Here is a 15,262-nt window from a genome sequence, read left to right on the forward strand (position 1 = left end):
TTTGAGCTGAACTAGTATCTACTGAATTTTCATTTCTTTGGTTGATATTGAACACCTTTAAAATTAAGTTTGTTTACTGTTGATCTCTTGTTATGTAACTTGTCTTGTTTTTAAATCCATGTAGTATTTTGTACTATGTATGAATCTAACCTAAGACATCACTCATGCTAGACACCTCAGCCCCTATAGATGAGGTTTTTCTTCTGTTTCAGACAGGGTCTCACTGTGTAGTTCTTCAGTATACTCTGTCTTCTTCCCCCTGCTTTTTGGATGCTAAGATTACAGGTGTTTGTTAATACCTGTGGCTTTTATTTTACTTACTTCAATTACCATGCCTTTCTTGTCCTTTTCATTCATCAACCAGCATACTCTTGAAAGCAGGAGGCAAAAATAGATTGGTACAGATAATAGGTTTTTCATTTTTGCAGTGTCAGAGATTAAACATAGATCTTTGTTCATGTGAAGCTAGCCTAACACTTTACCCCCAAATCACATCTGTAGCCTGATAAGGAAAGAAGGAAGGAAGAGTGTGTGTGTGTGTGTGTGTGTGTGTGTGTGTGTGTGCGTGTGTGTGTGTGTTTTGATTCACCCAGTATCCAGGAAGCTGAGTCGGGAATATAGTAGTACAAAGGTGAGCCTGGATTACCCAGTAAGAGGCTGAGTAATAATAAATAGATGACTGGTTATGCCTACTGCATTGATAAATGAAGCTAACCTTCCAGAAAAGGATTTCACATACTCAAATACAAAAGGAGAACAAAGAATAAACCAAAGAACACAATCTATTACGTATGTTCTCTGTTTTAGTACTAATAGTTGAAGTTTTAAAAAATGGCCTGGGGACGTAATGCAGGAGGATCAGCAGCTTTGTTACTGACATAAGCAGTTCAAGGCCAGCCTGAGCTACTAGGGACCCTGTCTGAAAACAAAGCTAGCAACAACAAAGTAGTATAATGCAAAATTCATTTTCTTGAAGTTTTTGTTGAGATATGTTTACTATCCTAGATAACTGAGTCTCATGTTACTTTTCAGAAAAATACTTGTTAAATAAATTGTACTTCATGATTAACAGATTGGTTGTCTTGAGCCACCTTATTTTAAAAAATTTATTTTAATTCCTCAAAACAGTTAAGTTTCCTGAACAGTGTTGGCATATGTTATATTTCATACAGTTGCTTTGTAAGAAGCACTTCTTTATACTTACTTAAAGCTATTTAAATATTTATTGGTAAGATTTCTAAGAAGCTAAGTTATCATTTTTAAGTAATAACCTCTACCTACATTTTTCTTAAAGTGCATTTATTTAGCTTGCTAATTTCAGTAATAACATTTTGGTTGAGTTCTATTAGATTTTGCTGTTAGATCTTCAATGTCAGAATCTCTTGGGATGGATAGATAAATGTTTTTGCTTCTCAGGTATATTCAAGAGCAAATGACCAAGAGCCATGTGGATGGTGGCTAGCTAAAGTTCGGATGATGAAAGGAGAGGTGAGTGAGTTTTCCAAGGAAACACCTTAACTGTGGGTTGCTGTGACTGTTGTCACTCTATCTCAGTTACTTAGTTGATCAGTTAATTGTTTCAGATTTCATTGTATGTACTATTGATTTCAATTGCATTTTTTATTGCCAAACACCAAGGATTTTTTCTAGAGGTATGTCTCAAGCCTCTGTGACAAGGTTTATGCTTATGTAAATGCTCTGATAGCATAAAGGTGTGCTTAGTGTTTGCACATAAAGTGGAGCATTAGAATATCATCTAAAGCTCAGCACTTTTGTTCACATGAGCTGTTAAAAGAATTTTGTCTTTTAGTTTTATGTCATTGAATATGCTGCTTGTGATGCCACTTACAATGAAATAGTCACATTTGAACGACTTCGGCCTGTCAATCAAAATAAAACTGTCAAAAAAAACACCTTCTTTAAGTGCACAGTGGATGTTCCTGAGGATTTGAGAGAAGCGTAAGTAATTTTATTGAACTGTTTATGAGCAGAAAATTTTCATCTATAACACAAAATCATCCTGAGTCAACCAACTAAAACCTTATAGAAGTAAATAAGGGACCAAGAGGTGGCTTAGCAGATAAGAGCACACATGAATCCTCCATGGGCCAGTGTTGATTGCCAACACTTAAATCGGGTGTTTCACACTTACTGGTAACTCAAACTCCAGGGCACTGGGTGCTTCTGTTTGGCACTGGCAGTCGAGTGTGTATAGCACCATAAAATATACTTAATTAGAAATAATAAAATAATCTTATAAAAGTCTTTTAAATTCTAATGGCAGATATCAAAGTGAAATACTGAGATTGCATTATATTCTTCCTAAATTTAGTCCGTTACTGAAGTCTTACATCTGTATTAATTTTTTCATTAGGTGTGCTAATGAAAATGCCCATAAAGACTTTAAGAAAGCAGTAGGGGCATGCAGAATTTTTTATCATCCTGAAACTACCCAGCTAATGATACTGGTAAGATAAGACCATATTTTAAGTTAATTAATGTCCAGACTTACTAGGTATTTCAGAGACTTATTAGGCTTTGTGTATAGTGAATTTATAAATAGTTGTGTAAGAGGTTTTAAAAGTCTTCCCCTTTTGTTTTTCTTTTTTTAAAGCTATATTAGTTTTCTCTCCTTTAGTAAGAAGGAACAACTGCTTCTTTGGTTTGCTTTTTTTTTGTTTGTTTTGGTCTGACTTTTTGTTAAAGGGTTTTGCTATATAGTTCAAGCTGGCTATGACTAGTAGCAGTCCCCTAGCCTCAGCCTGCTGTTTGTTGAGATTAAGGTGGGCTACTGTGCCTTGCTTATACGACAACTTAAGGACCATAACATTTTGAGATTGCTAATGTGTAAATCTTTGATTTTTCCCACTAACAAACATTCTGAACAGCAGATATGCATACGTTTAGGAATTTAGAAAGGAATGTAAGATTAAGATAGAAAAGAGAAAGGAGAAAGACAGTCAGTTTAGGATGAAAAGAAATAAGCAGGTGAGAAACAAGACGGCTTCATTTAGAAGGTTATTTTCAAGTTTTCTTAGAAAAATAATCAAGTTTTTGAGTGATTAACATGTTTGTTTATAGTCGGCCAGTGAAGCAACTGTGAAGAGAGTAAATATTTTAAGTGACATGCACTTGCGAAGTATTCGGACGAAGTTGATGCTTATGTCCAGAAATGAAGAGGCCACTAAGCATTTAGAAGTAAGTTGGTTTGCTTTTTGTGTCCATATATTTACTTTCCTGTGTCTCAAATTACATGACTGGTAACAGAAAGCCACCTAAGACATAGATTTATGGCTAACACTTGGAATCCTTAAGAAAATTAATTCTTGTTCTACTTTTTTTTTTTTTTTTTTTTTTGGTTTTTCGAGACAGGGTTTCTCTGTATAGCCTTGGCTGTCCTGGACTCACTTTGTAGACCAGGCTGGCCTCGAACTCACAGTGATCCGCCTGCCTCTGCCTCCTGAGTGCTGGGATTAAAGGCATGCACCACCACGCCTGGCTTTGTTCTACTTTTATCAAACAACATTTGTTTTGTTTTGCTAAGTGCCGCTTAGTTTTCTTATTGGGGCTTAGAAGATAGATGCCAAAGAGCTTTAGAAATTAGTAATTAGGCTCACCCAGAAAACCTGCTTATTTTTCTTTACTCCGCTTTTAATCTGAATTTTACTACCCTGCCATCTGTCAGGTGTGACCTGTAGCAATTCTTATGTAACAGGAAAGGAGGTCTAAAGATGGACATCTGAGGACATACTTTACATAGCTTGGTGCTGCTGCTCTGCCTCTCCTTGGGCTCTCTGCTTTCTCCTGCTGTCTCCTGCCACCCTGTGAGGGTGCTCTTCCTGCCTTGCTGTTTCCATTGAGGAAATTTTATGACACAGATCCATGACTGCTCTGACATATCTAAACAGTATATTAATGCATTTTGAAACAGCCATCTGAGTTGAAGAACTGCTGGTATCATAATTCTTGAAAATAATCGTGGAAGCTGGGCGTGGTGGTGCACGTCTTTAATCCTAGCACTTGGGAGGCAGAGGCAGGTGGATCTCTGAGTTCAAGTCCAGCCTGGTCAACACAATGAGTCCAGGACAGCCAGGCCTGTTACACAGAGAAACCCTGTCTTGAAAAACAAAACAAAACAAAACAAAACAAAGAAAGAAAAGAATCGTGGAATTATTGTTACCTGTGGCTAGAATTAAATAGACTGAATTTTTTTTCAATTTTATGATGAGCTTCCTTTATTCTGTAAGATTCATTTTGACCTTATTAAACTTCATTTTTTGTTCTGTCTTGAATTTAAAAATAAATGCAAAGTGCTCAGTCTCTTTTTTTTTTCTTTCTCTTTTTTTTTTTTGAAAATGTGTAGCTCATTAGTGTTGACATACTTAGTATTCTTGCTCAGTCCAGAACTTTGTCATATTATAAAACTGAAACTTTTGAACAACAGCTTTGTATTTTCTTCTCCCCTCAGACCGTACAACCACTTTTGAAGTTTTTGTTTTGTTTTTGGTTTTTGGTTTGAGACTGCTGTGTGATTTAGGATTATTTTGTCAACATGTCCAGTTATTAGGGCTGGAGAGATGGCTCAGAGGTTAAGGGCACTGACTGCTCCTCCAGAGGTCCTGAGTTCAATTCCCAGCAACTATCTGGTGACTCACAACTGTCTATAATGTGATCTGATGCCCTCTTCTGGCCTGTGGGTGTACATGCAGACAAAACACTATATACATAATAAACAAGTAAATAAATTTAAAATTTCATACTTTAAAAAGAATTTTTTCCCTAAAACACATTCTAGTACCTTGCCTATGCTAAGCAAGCTATCAGCACATTTAAAACAAACAAAAAACAAAACTTTAATAACTTGTATATATAAGTGTACTTAATATTTTCTGTGACTGACTTATTTTTTTAGGGTAGTAATGTTAATGTTCTTGGGGTTCATTCATGTTGTCACATGTCACTTTGCTCTTAAGTTTGGTGCTGCATTGTGTGAATAACCCACATTTTTTTCATCCTTTTATTAATTGGTTGCCATGAAATTTTTCCTCTGCTTGATAGTTTTAAATGAGTTAGTAAATATAAAATAAAAATCCTAACTTCTCTTTGCTAGTGTACAAAACAACTTGCAGCAGCTTTTCATGAAGAATTCGTTGTGAGAGAAGATTTAATGGGCCTGGCAATAGGAACACATGGTAGCAACATACAGCAAGCTAGGAAGGTTCCTGGAGTGACTGCCATTGAATTAGATGAAGATACTGGAACATTTAGAATCTATGGAGAGGTAAGTTAGCTTCTTCTTGCCTTTGGTCACTTAATTTGGCATAATAGCAGTCTGTTTTATATTTTTTTTCTGTTACTTAATTTTTTAGTAAAATATTTTTGAGGTAAGATTCACATAATGTAATATTTATTTTTGAAATCTTTAGAAATAGCCAGTGAAATGTCATTAGGAGGACGGGTTCTGAATTGCACTGCCTGGAGTAGAGTCCTTGTGTGTCTATAGAGTGGGCTTTGAAATTAAAGTTTTCTGTTGTAGCAATGAAAGCAGTTGTCCACAAAATCATTCTAGTCTATTAAAAATCGTACCTTTTAGAACTTAAAATTTAAATTATCTTTTCAGTAGGTCTTTTTAAAAATGTGTCTCTGGACAAGCAAAGTAACTTTGTAGTCAGAGTCTTGCTGTATAGAAGAAGCTAGCCTCACTTGCTGGTGATCCTTTCCCTTCTGCCCTCAGAGGGCGGGTCTGTGCTAGAGTGTTACCATACCCAGCCGCAGCTTTTAAATCTTTTGTGTTTTGTGGTGCTGGGAAACTGAGAACCCAGGGCTTTGCACAAGGCAGACAAATGCTTACTGCTAAGTTATGTAAGAAATGACCAACTGTCAGTATGCATAGCATTACAATTGGGAATTTTCTCCCCTTTCATATATTTTGGGTTTGAGGTTGTTCTAGAATGTTAACAGTAATTTATATTTGTTTTTCCTCCATACAGAGTGCTGAGGCTGTAAAAAAAGCTAGAGGTTTCTTGGAATTTGTGGAGGATTTTATTCAGGTTCCCAGGAATCTTGTTGGTAGGTACTTGTATAAAAATAAGCATGAATATTATCAATGTAAATTAATATAATTTTGGATGTTAGTTTTCTTTCTTTCTTCTTTTCCTTCCTTGCTCGAGACAGGGTTTCTCTGTGTAGCCTTGCCTGTCCTGGACTCACTTTGTAGACCAGGCTGGCTTCGAACTCACAGCGATCCATCTGCCTCTGCCTCGGATGTTAGTTTTATAATTGGCTAACCTTAGTGAAATATGTAACTTGAGCTATTTAGACAGCAAACTGCTCTGTTGTCGTTGTTGTTTTTTGTGATAACATTTTATGTGACTTTTACCTTTGTTTTCATGTCTAGAAAAAAAGATGTATTTGTTGTGTGCCATTAGTAAGATCCATAATTTGTGTGATGATTTGTTATTTTAAGTTTTTAAGTCTTCTCATCTTTTGGGCACTTTCCTATTTCCTATTTAATGTCTTTTTTTTTTTTTTTAACTTCTCTATCTACCAAAATTGTGATAAAGGGATTGGTGATAATTTTTTTTCTTTTGTTTAGAGTGGAAATAAAAGTAAATCTGGGCTAACAATAGAGTAATAAACTTCTTTATAATAGTAGGCTCTGAATAAATAATTGATTATGGCAAAAGCTAGACTAAGGGTAAGGAGTCTCAGGGAGGAGAAAGGATGGGGACAGGAGGTGACCGTACACTGTTTTATCACCACCAGTGACAGTTAACTATGCCCGTAAGTTACGTGTTAAGTGACATTTTTTGAGTTTGCTGTGGTTAAACTTAAAAGCATGTTAATGTTGCTGCTGTTGATGTGTGCCCTCTGTTTCTGTTCCTGTGTCTTGAGGATCACACTATACCAAGGGCCTCAAGGGTGGTAGCAAGTGCTGCACTGATGAACCATTCTATGCCTCTGTATGTGTTTCTTGATGCAGATAGGATGGCTTTGGGAATATGTTAAGTACCTAGTGATTCTCTAGAACAGGAAATGTAAAGTTAAGTACTGACATAATATGGTGGAATTTACTAGCAAATCACGAACTTTTGTTTCCTTTGTCTACTTGTTTTTTGGCCCTAGGGAATTTCTTTGAGCCCTTTGGGTTCCATTGGAAGGTAATTTACTGTCTGTGCATGTTCGTTTGTCACATCCTGTAAAATAAAATTGGAAGATGTAAAACACCATGGCTGCTGAGCTACATAAAGGGCTTCCTGTCCAACCTGAGTTCAGATCCTCTGCGCCTTCATGAAAGTCTGTTGTAGCAGAGTGTATCTGAAACCCTGGTGTGGCAGGGTGGCCAGTCCTGGGTTTAAATGGAGGAAATGGAGTCCAGGTTAGGGGAGAGATCCTGTCTCTAAACAGACAAATAAGTAAATAATAAAAAGGCAGGGACAGATACAGGAAAAAAAACAAAATTGCTTCCACATGGGGGTTTCCAGCAAAAAATTGTTTCTTCTAGTTTAGCTATTAATAGTAGAAGGCTCTCCAGGAGATTTAAAGGATATGATATATCTTGCAAGTTAATGCAAACTCCACTTGATTAGTTTTTGGTATGTCATTATTTGCTGCATAATGAATTACTAGAGAGATGAGTTGAGATAATAAACGTGAAGCATTGTCTAATTTTAATAAACAAAAATGCAAAACTTTGTTAAAAGAAATCATGGGAAAAGAGCTACTTTTGAATTTTAAAAATTGAGCACATTGGTGGGATCTGTGTGGGTGGAGCCAGAGAATTGCGTTATGGAGGTCGTTCTTCCCCTGTACCTCTACATGAGCTTTGGGGAGTAAACTCAGCTTGCCAGGCTTGTATGGCAAGTATATTATTTGCTGCCCTGCCATACATAATTTTATTATCTTTTTTCCCTTATTCTTTTCTTTTTCTTTTCTTCCTTCCAGTACTAGGGTTTGAACCCAGGGCCTTGCCCATGCTAGGTAGGTCTTCTACCACTGAACCATACCCCCAGCCACAAGAGCTGCTTTTGAAATGTTTGTTGTATTCTTTGTCAATTATTTACATTGGTGAAGTGCTAAGACTTTGGTAGTTATCCTGGAGAATATCATTTAACTGAACTAAGGCTTCTTCACTTGTTTTAAAAAAAAAAAAGATTTTGGTGGGTTTTATGAAAAGGAAATAAAGCTTTGTTCAGTGTAATTCTCCAGAGATAAGCCTTGGTCTTTCAGACCAAATATTGCAGTACTAATGAATAAAAATTCCTGGTATTTCAGAAATCAGGAGATTGGTTGTATTTGTAGTTCCTGGTTCTTTAGTTATTTGTGTAATGGGGGGAATCCATACTATGTATCTTTTGTCCACTGTCCTGTCTTGTTTGGGCTTTATTGTTTGAATTGCTTATGTGCTCTTTAGAAAGCATACATTAGCAAGAACAACGTCACAGTGATGACACAATGGATGTTTCTGTTGCTTGTCAGAGTAATACTGTATATCCCTCAAGTATTTCATGCGTTAAGCAGTCTTGAAAAGTGCATATTCTTAATCCAAATGAAAGAAAAGGAGAACCTGAGGAGTAGAAGGGAATGAGGACCACTTGGTGAGTAAGCTCTAGAGAAGGTAGATTGCTTTACAAGGCGTTCTAGTGTTTGATCATTCCCACCTGTCCAAAATCAAAGAAAGAAGTATTTCTTGAACACTGATATGAAAGTGGACCAAAACCATTCACCTCTTAGAAGACGCTGCCTTTAATCACTTCTTAACATTGTCCCTTCAACATTTATACTCAATGCTCAATTTATACTACAGGTCTGCTTCAGTTTGTCAATATGCTCTGGAATTTAAACTGTGGAAATGATCATTTAAAATATTGAAGGTCTCTGGTGGGACTATGTAAGACTTAAAGGTAGGTCCCTGCCAAGGACCCAGAAGGGTGATGGATCTTAACCACCACTGGTGTAGTTCCAAGAAGCAAGAGAATAAGATTTTGGGGGAAGGGCTTATGCCCCTCAACTTCACTTGTTTTCTGAAAAGATGTTTGCTTATTTTTAGCAGGGTAGAGGATGAGGCTGCTGCTTCAGCTTCATTGTGTAATCTGAAGGCTGCTTTGTGCTGCTGCTGCTACTAGGGCTTCTCCAAGAAGACAGCCTTATGAATTCTGGTGTCAGTTTTCATCTACGCGTTCAGTTGTGCTCTTTGAATTGAGGCCTACTGATGGGAATAGGAATAATAGATTGAAAAAATCCCATTAGAAAGAGTATGTTTGTGCTGTAGTACCTAGTTTACATAGTTATATGCGCTTTAGAAAGGATACATTAGCAGGAACAACTTCAAAGGGGCATTGGTCTTTATGTAGTGGAAACTCGTCTTGCAAGCACACAACATGACAAACTTGATCTCCTTTCTACTGAAGTTCAAGCTTTTCTGAAAGTGACTTAGTTACTTAATAAAGGGTATCTCTGTTACATATATCCCAGGACTGACCAGGTACTTGAGTTGCGCACATTGGTTCTTCAGGTTAATGCTTACAGTAGGGAAAGAGGACCTCCATGGAGTTTTTAAGTATTTTATGTTCAATAACTGCTGTTTGAGAGTGACAGGTCAAGTATGAGGAAGGTGTGAATTTTGTATCATTTTACAATGTGCCATACTTAGCAAGACAGGATATACATGCTGTATGCAATTATGTAAAACTATGAAGTATTTAACACTTGCGGACAATGAAATGTTTCCATTTGTAAGAATATATGTGTGTGGATGTGTATAAACATACATGAATGAGATAAACAAATTGACATGGCTAATACCAATGAAAGTTGCTTTCTGTCATGTTCCATGGCACGGGTTTGAAATGGATTGCAGTTGATAGTTTAAAGTATTGGAAATGGTTCTAATGTTTAAAAATGTATAGGCTTGGTGATTATCTTGCATGTGCATTACCCTGGTCTGCTGCAGCCAGTAGCCTTCAGGCATACACTGGAGAAAGTTTCAGACAAGTGTAAAACTTGTCAGCAGTCCTCAGGCGAGGTTATTAAAGTAAAAAGGATCATCTTTGCTTGGTGGTTATCATTTGATGGAAGAGTCATAAATAATCTAGATTGGTACTGGATGGATAACAAATCAGTTTTTAACTTGTTTTCTTCACTAAAGGAAAAGTTATTGGAAAAAATGGCAAAGTTATTCAAGAAATAGTGGATAAATCTGGTGTGGTTCGAGTAAGAATTGAAGGAGACAATGAAAATAAACTACCTAGAGAAGATGTAAGTGTTTAATTAAATTTGCCTATTTTATGCTAGCTTCTTGGTTAGTTTCTAATACTGTGGATATTCTTATTTTTGAAAGTTCTTTTCTTTTTTTTTTTTTACTGTTATTTTATATACTTAGACATCATTTTTCGGTTTTGTGGGCTGTTGCTTCCTGGTTGGTTTGTCAGTACTTAAGTTCTTTTAAAGTTTCGTTTGGAAATCTTATTTATTTTTTTTCTCCTCCCCCTTTAGATTTGTTTACTTTATGTGTATGAACTGCGTGCATGTATATATGTGTACCATGTGCATGCCAAGTTATGCTTGTAGAAGTCATAAGACAATGGATTCCCTGGTAGTGGAGTTACTACTGGCTGGGAACAAAACCCAGGTCCTTTGCAAGAAAAAAAATGCTCTTAACCACTGAGCTGTCACTTCAGCTCCGTATTAGATATTTTTTCCTCTTGAATATAAAGCTGTAGAATTTGATGCTCAAGGAAGCAGTTTGCCAAAGCAGTTCTTGATGACTCTTTGGCCTTTTTGTAGAATTAATTGTAAAAGAATTAATTGGCCATTTCTTGATTGGAATGTGTTACGATTTCATGTTGCTGTTCTGCTCTGTCCTGAATGAAGTCTCTCCTCATGTTGATACTTTGCTTACAATTCTGCTCTTAACTGCTTACACATTAAAGTGTTTAATCAGATTCACGGTTCAGTGGTCAGCTTGGTATAGCTGGTTTGGGCTTTTAAGCCTGAAAATAAGCCAAGGGTTACTCCTAGGAATCAACCAGAATTTAAGACACTACAACAACTTCAGTTTTATGCTGTATAGTATTGTCTGGGAATTTGCCAACTCTTGGGAAAAGCCCGTCTTTTTCAAAGAGAAAGGCTGTGGACATTTAACTCAGATCAGTTTCTTGACACTAAGTATTGGGTGTCCCAAGAATTTTTTTGTGTTAGAATATAGAGTTGAGATACACTTAAAAATGAATTTATTTAAGTACTGTATGTACATTGGTTTCACAAGGGTCAGAATACCTTTTTTCAGTGATTTCATCATACACTTTTAAAATGTGTTGTATCTTGTAACTATTGATTGCTTCGTATTGTTTTTAGATTGCCTTTCAGATAAGGATTAAAACTGATGTGACCAACATTATAATAATGTTGATGTTTCTCAAACACCTAAACGAGCTGCTATGACAGTGGGACCATTAAATAGCTCAGGTACACCAGCCATGGTGTCTCTGTGTAGCCCTGGCTGTCCTGGACTCAACTTTGTGGACCAGCTGGCCTCGAACTCACCCAAGATCTGCTGCCTCGTCCTCCCAAGTGTTAGAATTAAAGGCTTGTGCTACCACGCCCAGCTCAGATACAACTTTATTGGTTTTCCAGTACAGGGTTTCTCTGTGTAGTCCAGGCTGTCCTGGAACTCACTCTGTAGACCAGGCTGGCCTCAAGCTCACAGAGATCAACTTCCCTCTACTTCCCAAGTGCTGGGATTAAAAGAGTGTGCCACCATGCCCAGAGCAAATACAATTTTTTAAGTTGATAATCAAAGCTAGTCTTTCTTTATCTTTGTCTTATTCCCACTAGCCTTTCAGTATTCCTATTTCAGAGTAAGTTTATCCTTGTGTGTTCTCCTTGATGAAGAAGAACTTAACTGTACTACTCTCTGTGTAGCTTGGGCCCTTTTTACTACTATATTTTTAAGGATATATATTAATTTTATATATGAATGCTCTGTCTGCGTTGTACGCCTGCATGCCAGAATATCCCAGTAGAGATGGTGGTGAGCTACTATGTGGTTGCTGGGAATTGAACTCAGGACCTCTGGAAAAGCAACCAAGTGCTCTTAACCTCTGAGCCTTCTCCACAGCCCTTTTGTTTGCTTTTTGAGATAGGGTTTCCTCTGTAGTTGTGGCTGTCCTAGACTTGTTTTGTAGCTCAGACTGGCCTCAAACTCACAGTGATCCTCCTGCCTCTGCCTCCCGAGTGCTGCATTAAAGGTGTGCGCCACCACGCCTGGGCCCCAATTTTTTTAAAACTCAAATTGAAATGTAAATTTTACCACAAACAAGGCATTTCAGATTAATTACTGTGTGTCATAGAAAAACTTGCCAAATTATATATTGTCTTAAATTCAAGATGTTTTCCTTTCCCATAGGGAATGGTTCCATTTGTATTTGTCGGCACTAAAGAAAGTATTGGCAATGTGCAAGTTCTTCTAGAATATCACATTGCTTACTTAAAGGTATGTATACAGTTCACAGTGAGTTCATGTACCTTCCTGTTGCATTTATTGTGTGGATGTTATATACCTGATGCAAATAAGGTATCTATTTGTTGAACATGTTTGCTTATGGTAATGGCTGTATATTTAAATATTTGTAATTAAGTTTTGTCTGATTTTTGCTGAGAACCTAAGCATAAAATGTTCTTTGCCCTTATATTTTTGGTGGAGGGAGGGTATTCTCTCTGAGCTTTTACAGTTCTTTTTTTAAAAGGCCATTCTTGAGGTGTGTAGTGTTTGTCATTAATTACAATAGCTGTGTGCTCTTCGCTAGGGCCATTTGGTTTCTATTTTCATGTTTTTTTGCCATCTGCTCGCAAGGTGGAATTGGTTCTCTTTGATAACACTGGTGTTTGAGTCAGCTGCTTTACTCCCAATAGATGTTGTTCCATCAATTCTGAGGGAGGGGTGAGTTGCTAGAGATGGACATCAGAGCCAAGTGCATGATAGCCAAAACAGGCATCAGCCTCTCATCTCCACCTTCAGCACCGTTTTTTTATTTGGTTGAAACATAATGTACAAGGATTGTAGAAAAAGAGCACCTGTCAGTAAGCATCATAGTTGTTGGTTTCTGTTTTCTTCCTTTTGTTTTTTTGTTGTAATATCCTGCTCTCTATTTCTAGTATATATTTTTCCCCTCTCTAATGCATTGTTGTACTAGTATTTTGAAAGCATATTTGATAATATCATCCCATTTCTTTGAACTGTCAGTCTTGGCCTTGTGAGCAAATGAGTTTTATCTTCTGTATTCTAACTCCTAGCCAATAGCTTTGCTTAGATGGGTTACTACCTTCACATGTTGATGGACCTTAGTTTCTAAATAAGTCTGCTTATTCCTCTCAGTCATAAATAATTCAAGATATTGCTAATCTGATTGTAAAGTAGCTCACTAATAATACCTTTAACACAATATTAACTCCCTGTTTAAAGAGCTAGAACTTGGGCTGGGGAAGAGAGGTTAGCAGGTAAAGGTGATTACCCCTAGTTTCACACGGGCTGGCAGAAGTACATATGCATGCGCACCCACGCCAATAGCAAGAACAGTTCTTTGTTTTGATTGTAGGAAGTGGAACAACTAAGAATGGAGCGCCTGCAGATTGATGAACAGCTACGACAGATTGGTATGGGTTTCAGACCTTCTTCCACCAGAGGGCCTGAAAAAGAGAAAGGATATGCCACTGATGAAAGTACCGTCTCTTCTGTACAAGGTTCTAGGTCTTATAGTGGAAGAGGCAGAGGTCGTCGCGGTCCTAATTACACCTCCGGTTATGGTAAAGAGAACATTGTTTTATTCCTCTAATAGTGTGTGGAGTAATGGTTCTAGTTTAGATGCTGCGTACATTTTGTTCATACTAGGTCTAATTTGTTTTTGAGGGTGAAAGGTAGTTCTGAAGTATACGTCCTGTTGTGACATACTAGTTACAGAGAAAGGTATATAGTTTACAAACACTTAGAAATACAATTTCTAGCATAATTTTTAAGCTGGTAGTTTATACTGAGCAAGTACAAAGAGTGAATGGGCACGTGGCCTGTGTTCCAATTAATGTGGTTTTGTACATTTCCTGTAGAATCTTGGTATGGTACTGCTACCTCTAAGAAAAGCACAAATGAAAAGTAAACTGATCACTAGATCAGCATTGCATATAATAAGTCTTTAGCAGCTTTGAAATAGACTTTTTTGATTTAGCAGGCTTGAGTGTTTTAGTACCCTGTTGCATGCAACTGGTTTTTTGTAGCAACGCGTCTTCAAAATGAAGGCTTAAAAAGGTAGTCAACCTTTTATAATTAACATTTTTATATTTTCACTTTGAAGCTGGGGCCTAGGATAGGAGCAGATCAGTGGATCCTGTGACGTTAACAATTTTCTAATCTTAAATTCTCGTTTATTCTTGTTCAGCTTTGAAGTTGTTCCATCTTTCTCCACTTGGACTTGGATCTTAGCAGTGACCTGATCCTCCTGCCCACCCTCCTTCATTTCCTTCCTCTGTTCTTTATTCTCTTCTCCGTGTGTTCATCTTGTTTTGAGGAAATGCTTGTGAACCTAGGCCAAAATAGGAAGCATTTACAGAAAGTAGAGGTGAATGCAGGTTTGCACTGTGCAGGTTCAGATCTAGACTTCTTGTTGAATTAACTAAGGAATCTAACAATGTTGCACTACACTTCTGTTGTGTTTCACTTGTACAGGGAGAAGGCTAAGTATCCCTTCTTTTTAGTATTGTATCCGTACATTGAAGTATCTCATTTTCTTTTTAAAAAAAAAAAAAAAAAAGATTTATTTACTATGTATAGGGTGTTCTGCCTGCATGTACACCTGCATGCCAGAAAGGGGCACCAGATCTCATTATAGATGGTTGTAAGCCACCATGTGGTTACTGGAAATTGAACTCAGAACCTTTGGAAGAACAGCTAGTGCTCTTAACCTCTGAGCATCTCTCTAGCCCACTTTTATTTATTTATTTTGTATTTTTCTTTTTCATAAGCACAGTACTAAAGCTTGCAAATGAAAGTCTGCATGTGTTAAGAGAATGAAGGATTGTAAGCTAATGCTGTATTTCCAGAAGTATATTTAATACCAGCATTTAAAACCATATCTTTGTATTTTTAATCCTAAATTAACAATCATATACAACTTTTGTATGTCAAGGTGAAAAAAAGCCATTCAACAGTTTGATTAGGGTCGGAGACCTCTGTTTATTGATGAGGGAGACAATGGTAAAGATGGTTGAGGAG

At 37.0% G+C, this 15,262-nt stretch overlaps 1 protein-coding gene across 4 annotated transcripts in view; it reads left to right on the top strand.

Moving 5' to 3' along the window:
• The window catches only part of FXR1 (FMR1 autosomal homolog 1), a 51,861-nt gene that overhangs the window by 26,043 nt on the left and 10,556 nt on the right, over positions 1-15,262 (top strand). For 2 of the 4 annotated variants that reach the window (XM_084769800.1, XM_084769801.1), the window contains exons 4-13: positions 1,417-1,488; positions 1,811-1,959; positions 2,375-2,468; positions 3,082-3,198; positions 5,111-5,281; positions 5,991-6,069; positions 10,148-10,257; positions 12,407-12,493; positions 13,596-13,653; positions 13,741-13,803. In XM_084769800.1, the coding sequence (XP_084625926.1) occupies positions 1,417-1,488; positions 1,811-1,959; positions 2,375-2,468; positions 3,082-3,198; positions 5,111-5,281; positions 5,991-6,069; positions 10,148-10,257; positions 12,407-12,493; positions 13,596-13,653; positions 13,741-13,803 (1,000 nt within the window). Of the gene's footprint in view, positions 1-1,416; positions 1,489-1,810; positions 1,960-2,374; positions 2,469-3,081; positions 3,199-5,110; positions 5,282-5,990; positions 6,070-10,147; positions 10,258-12,406; positions 12,494-13,595; positions 13,804-15,262 lie in introns of all 4 variants that reach the window. The other 2 variants (XM_084769798.1, XM_084769799.1) reach the window with 1 other exon arrangement.

Source organism: Acomys minous (genome assembly GCF_964271855.1).
Source record: "Acomys minous genome assembly, chromosome: 19".
NCBI lineage: Eukaryota > Metazoa > Chordata > Mammalia > Rodentia > Muridae > Acomys > Acomys minous.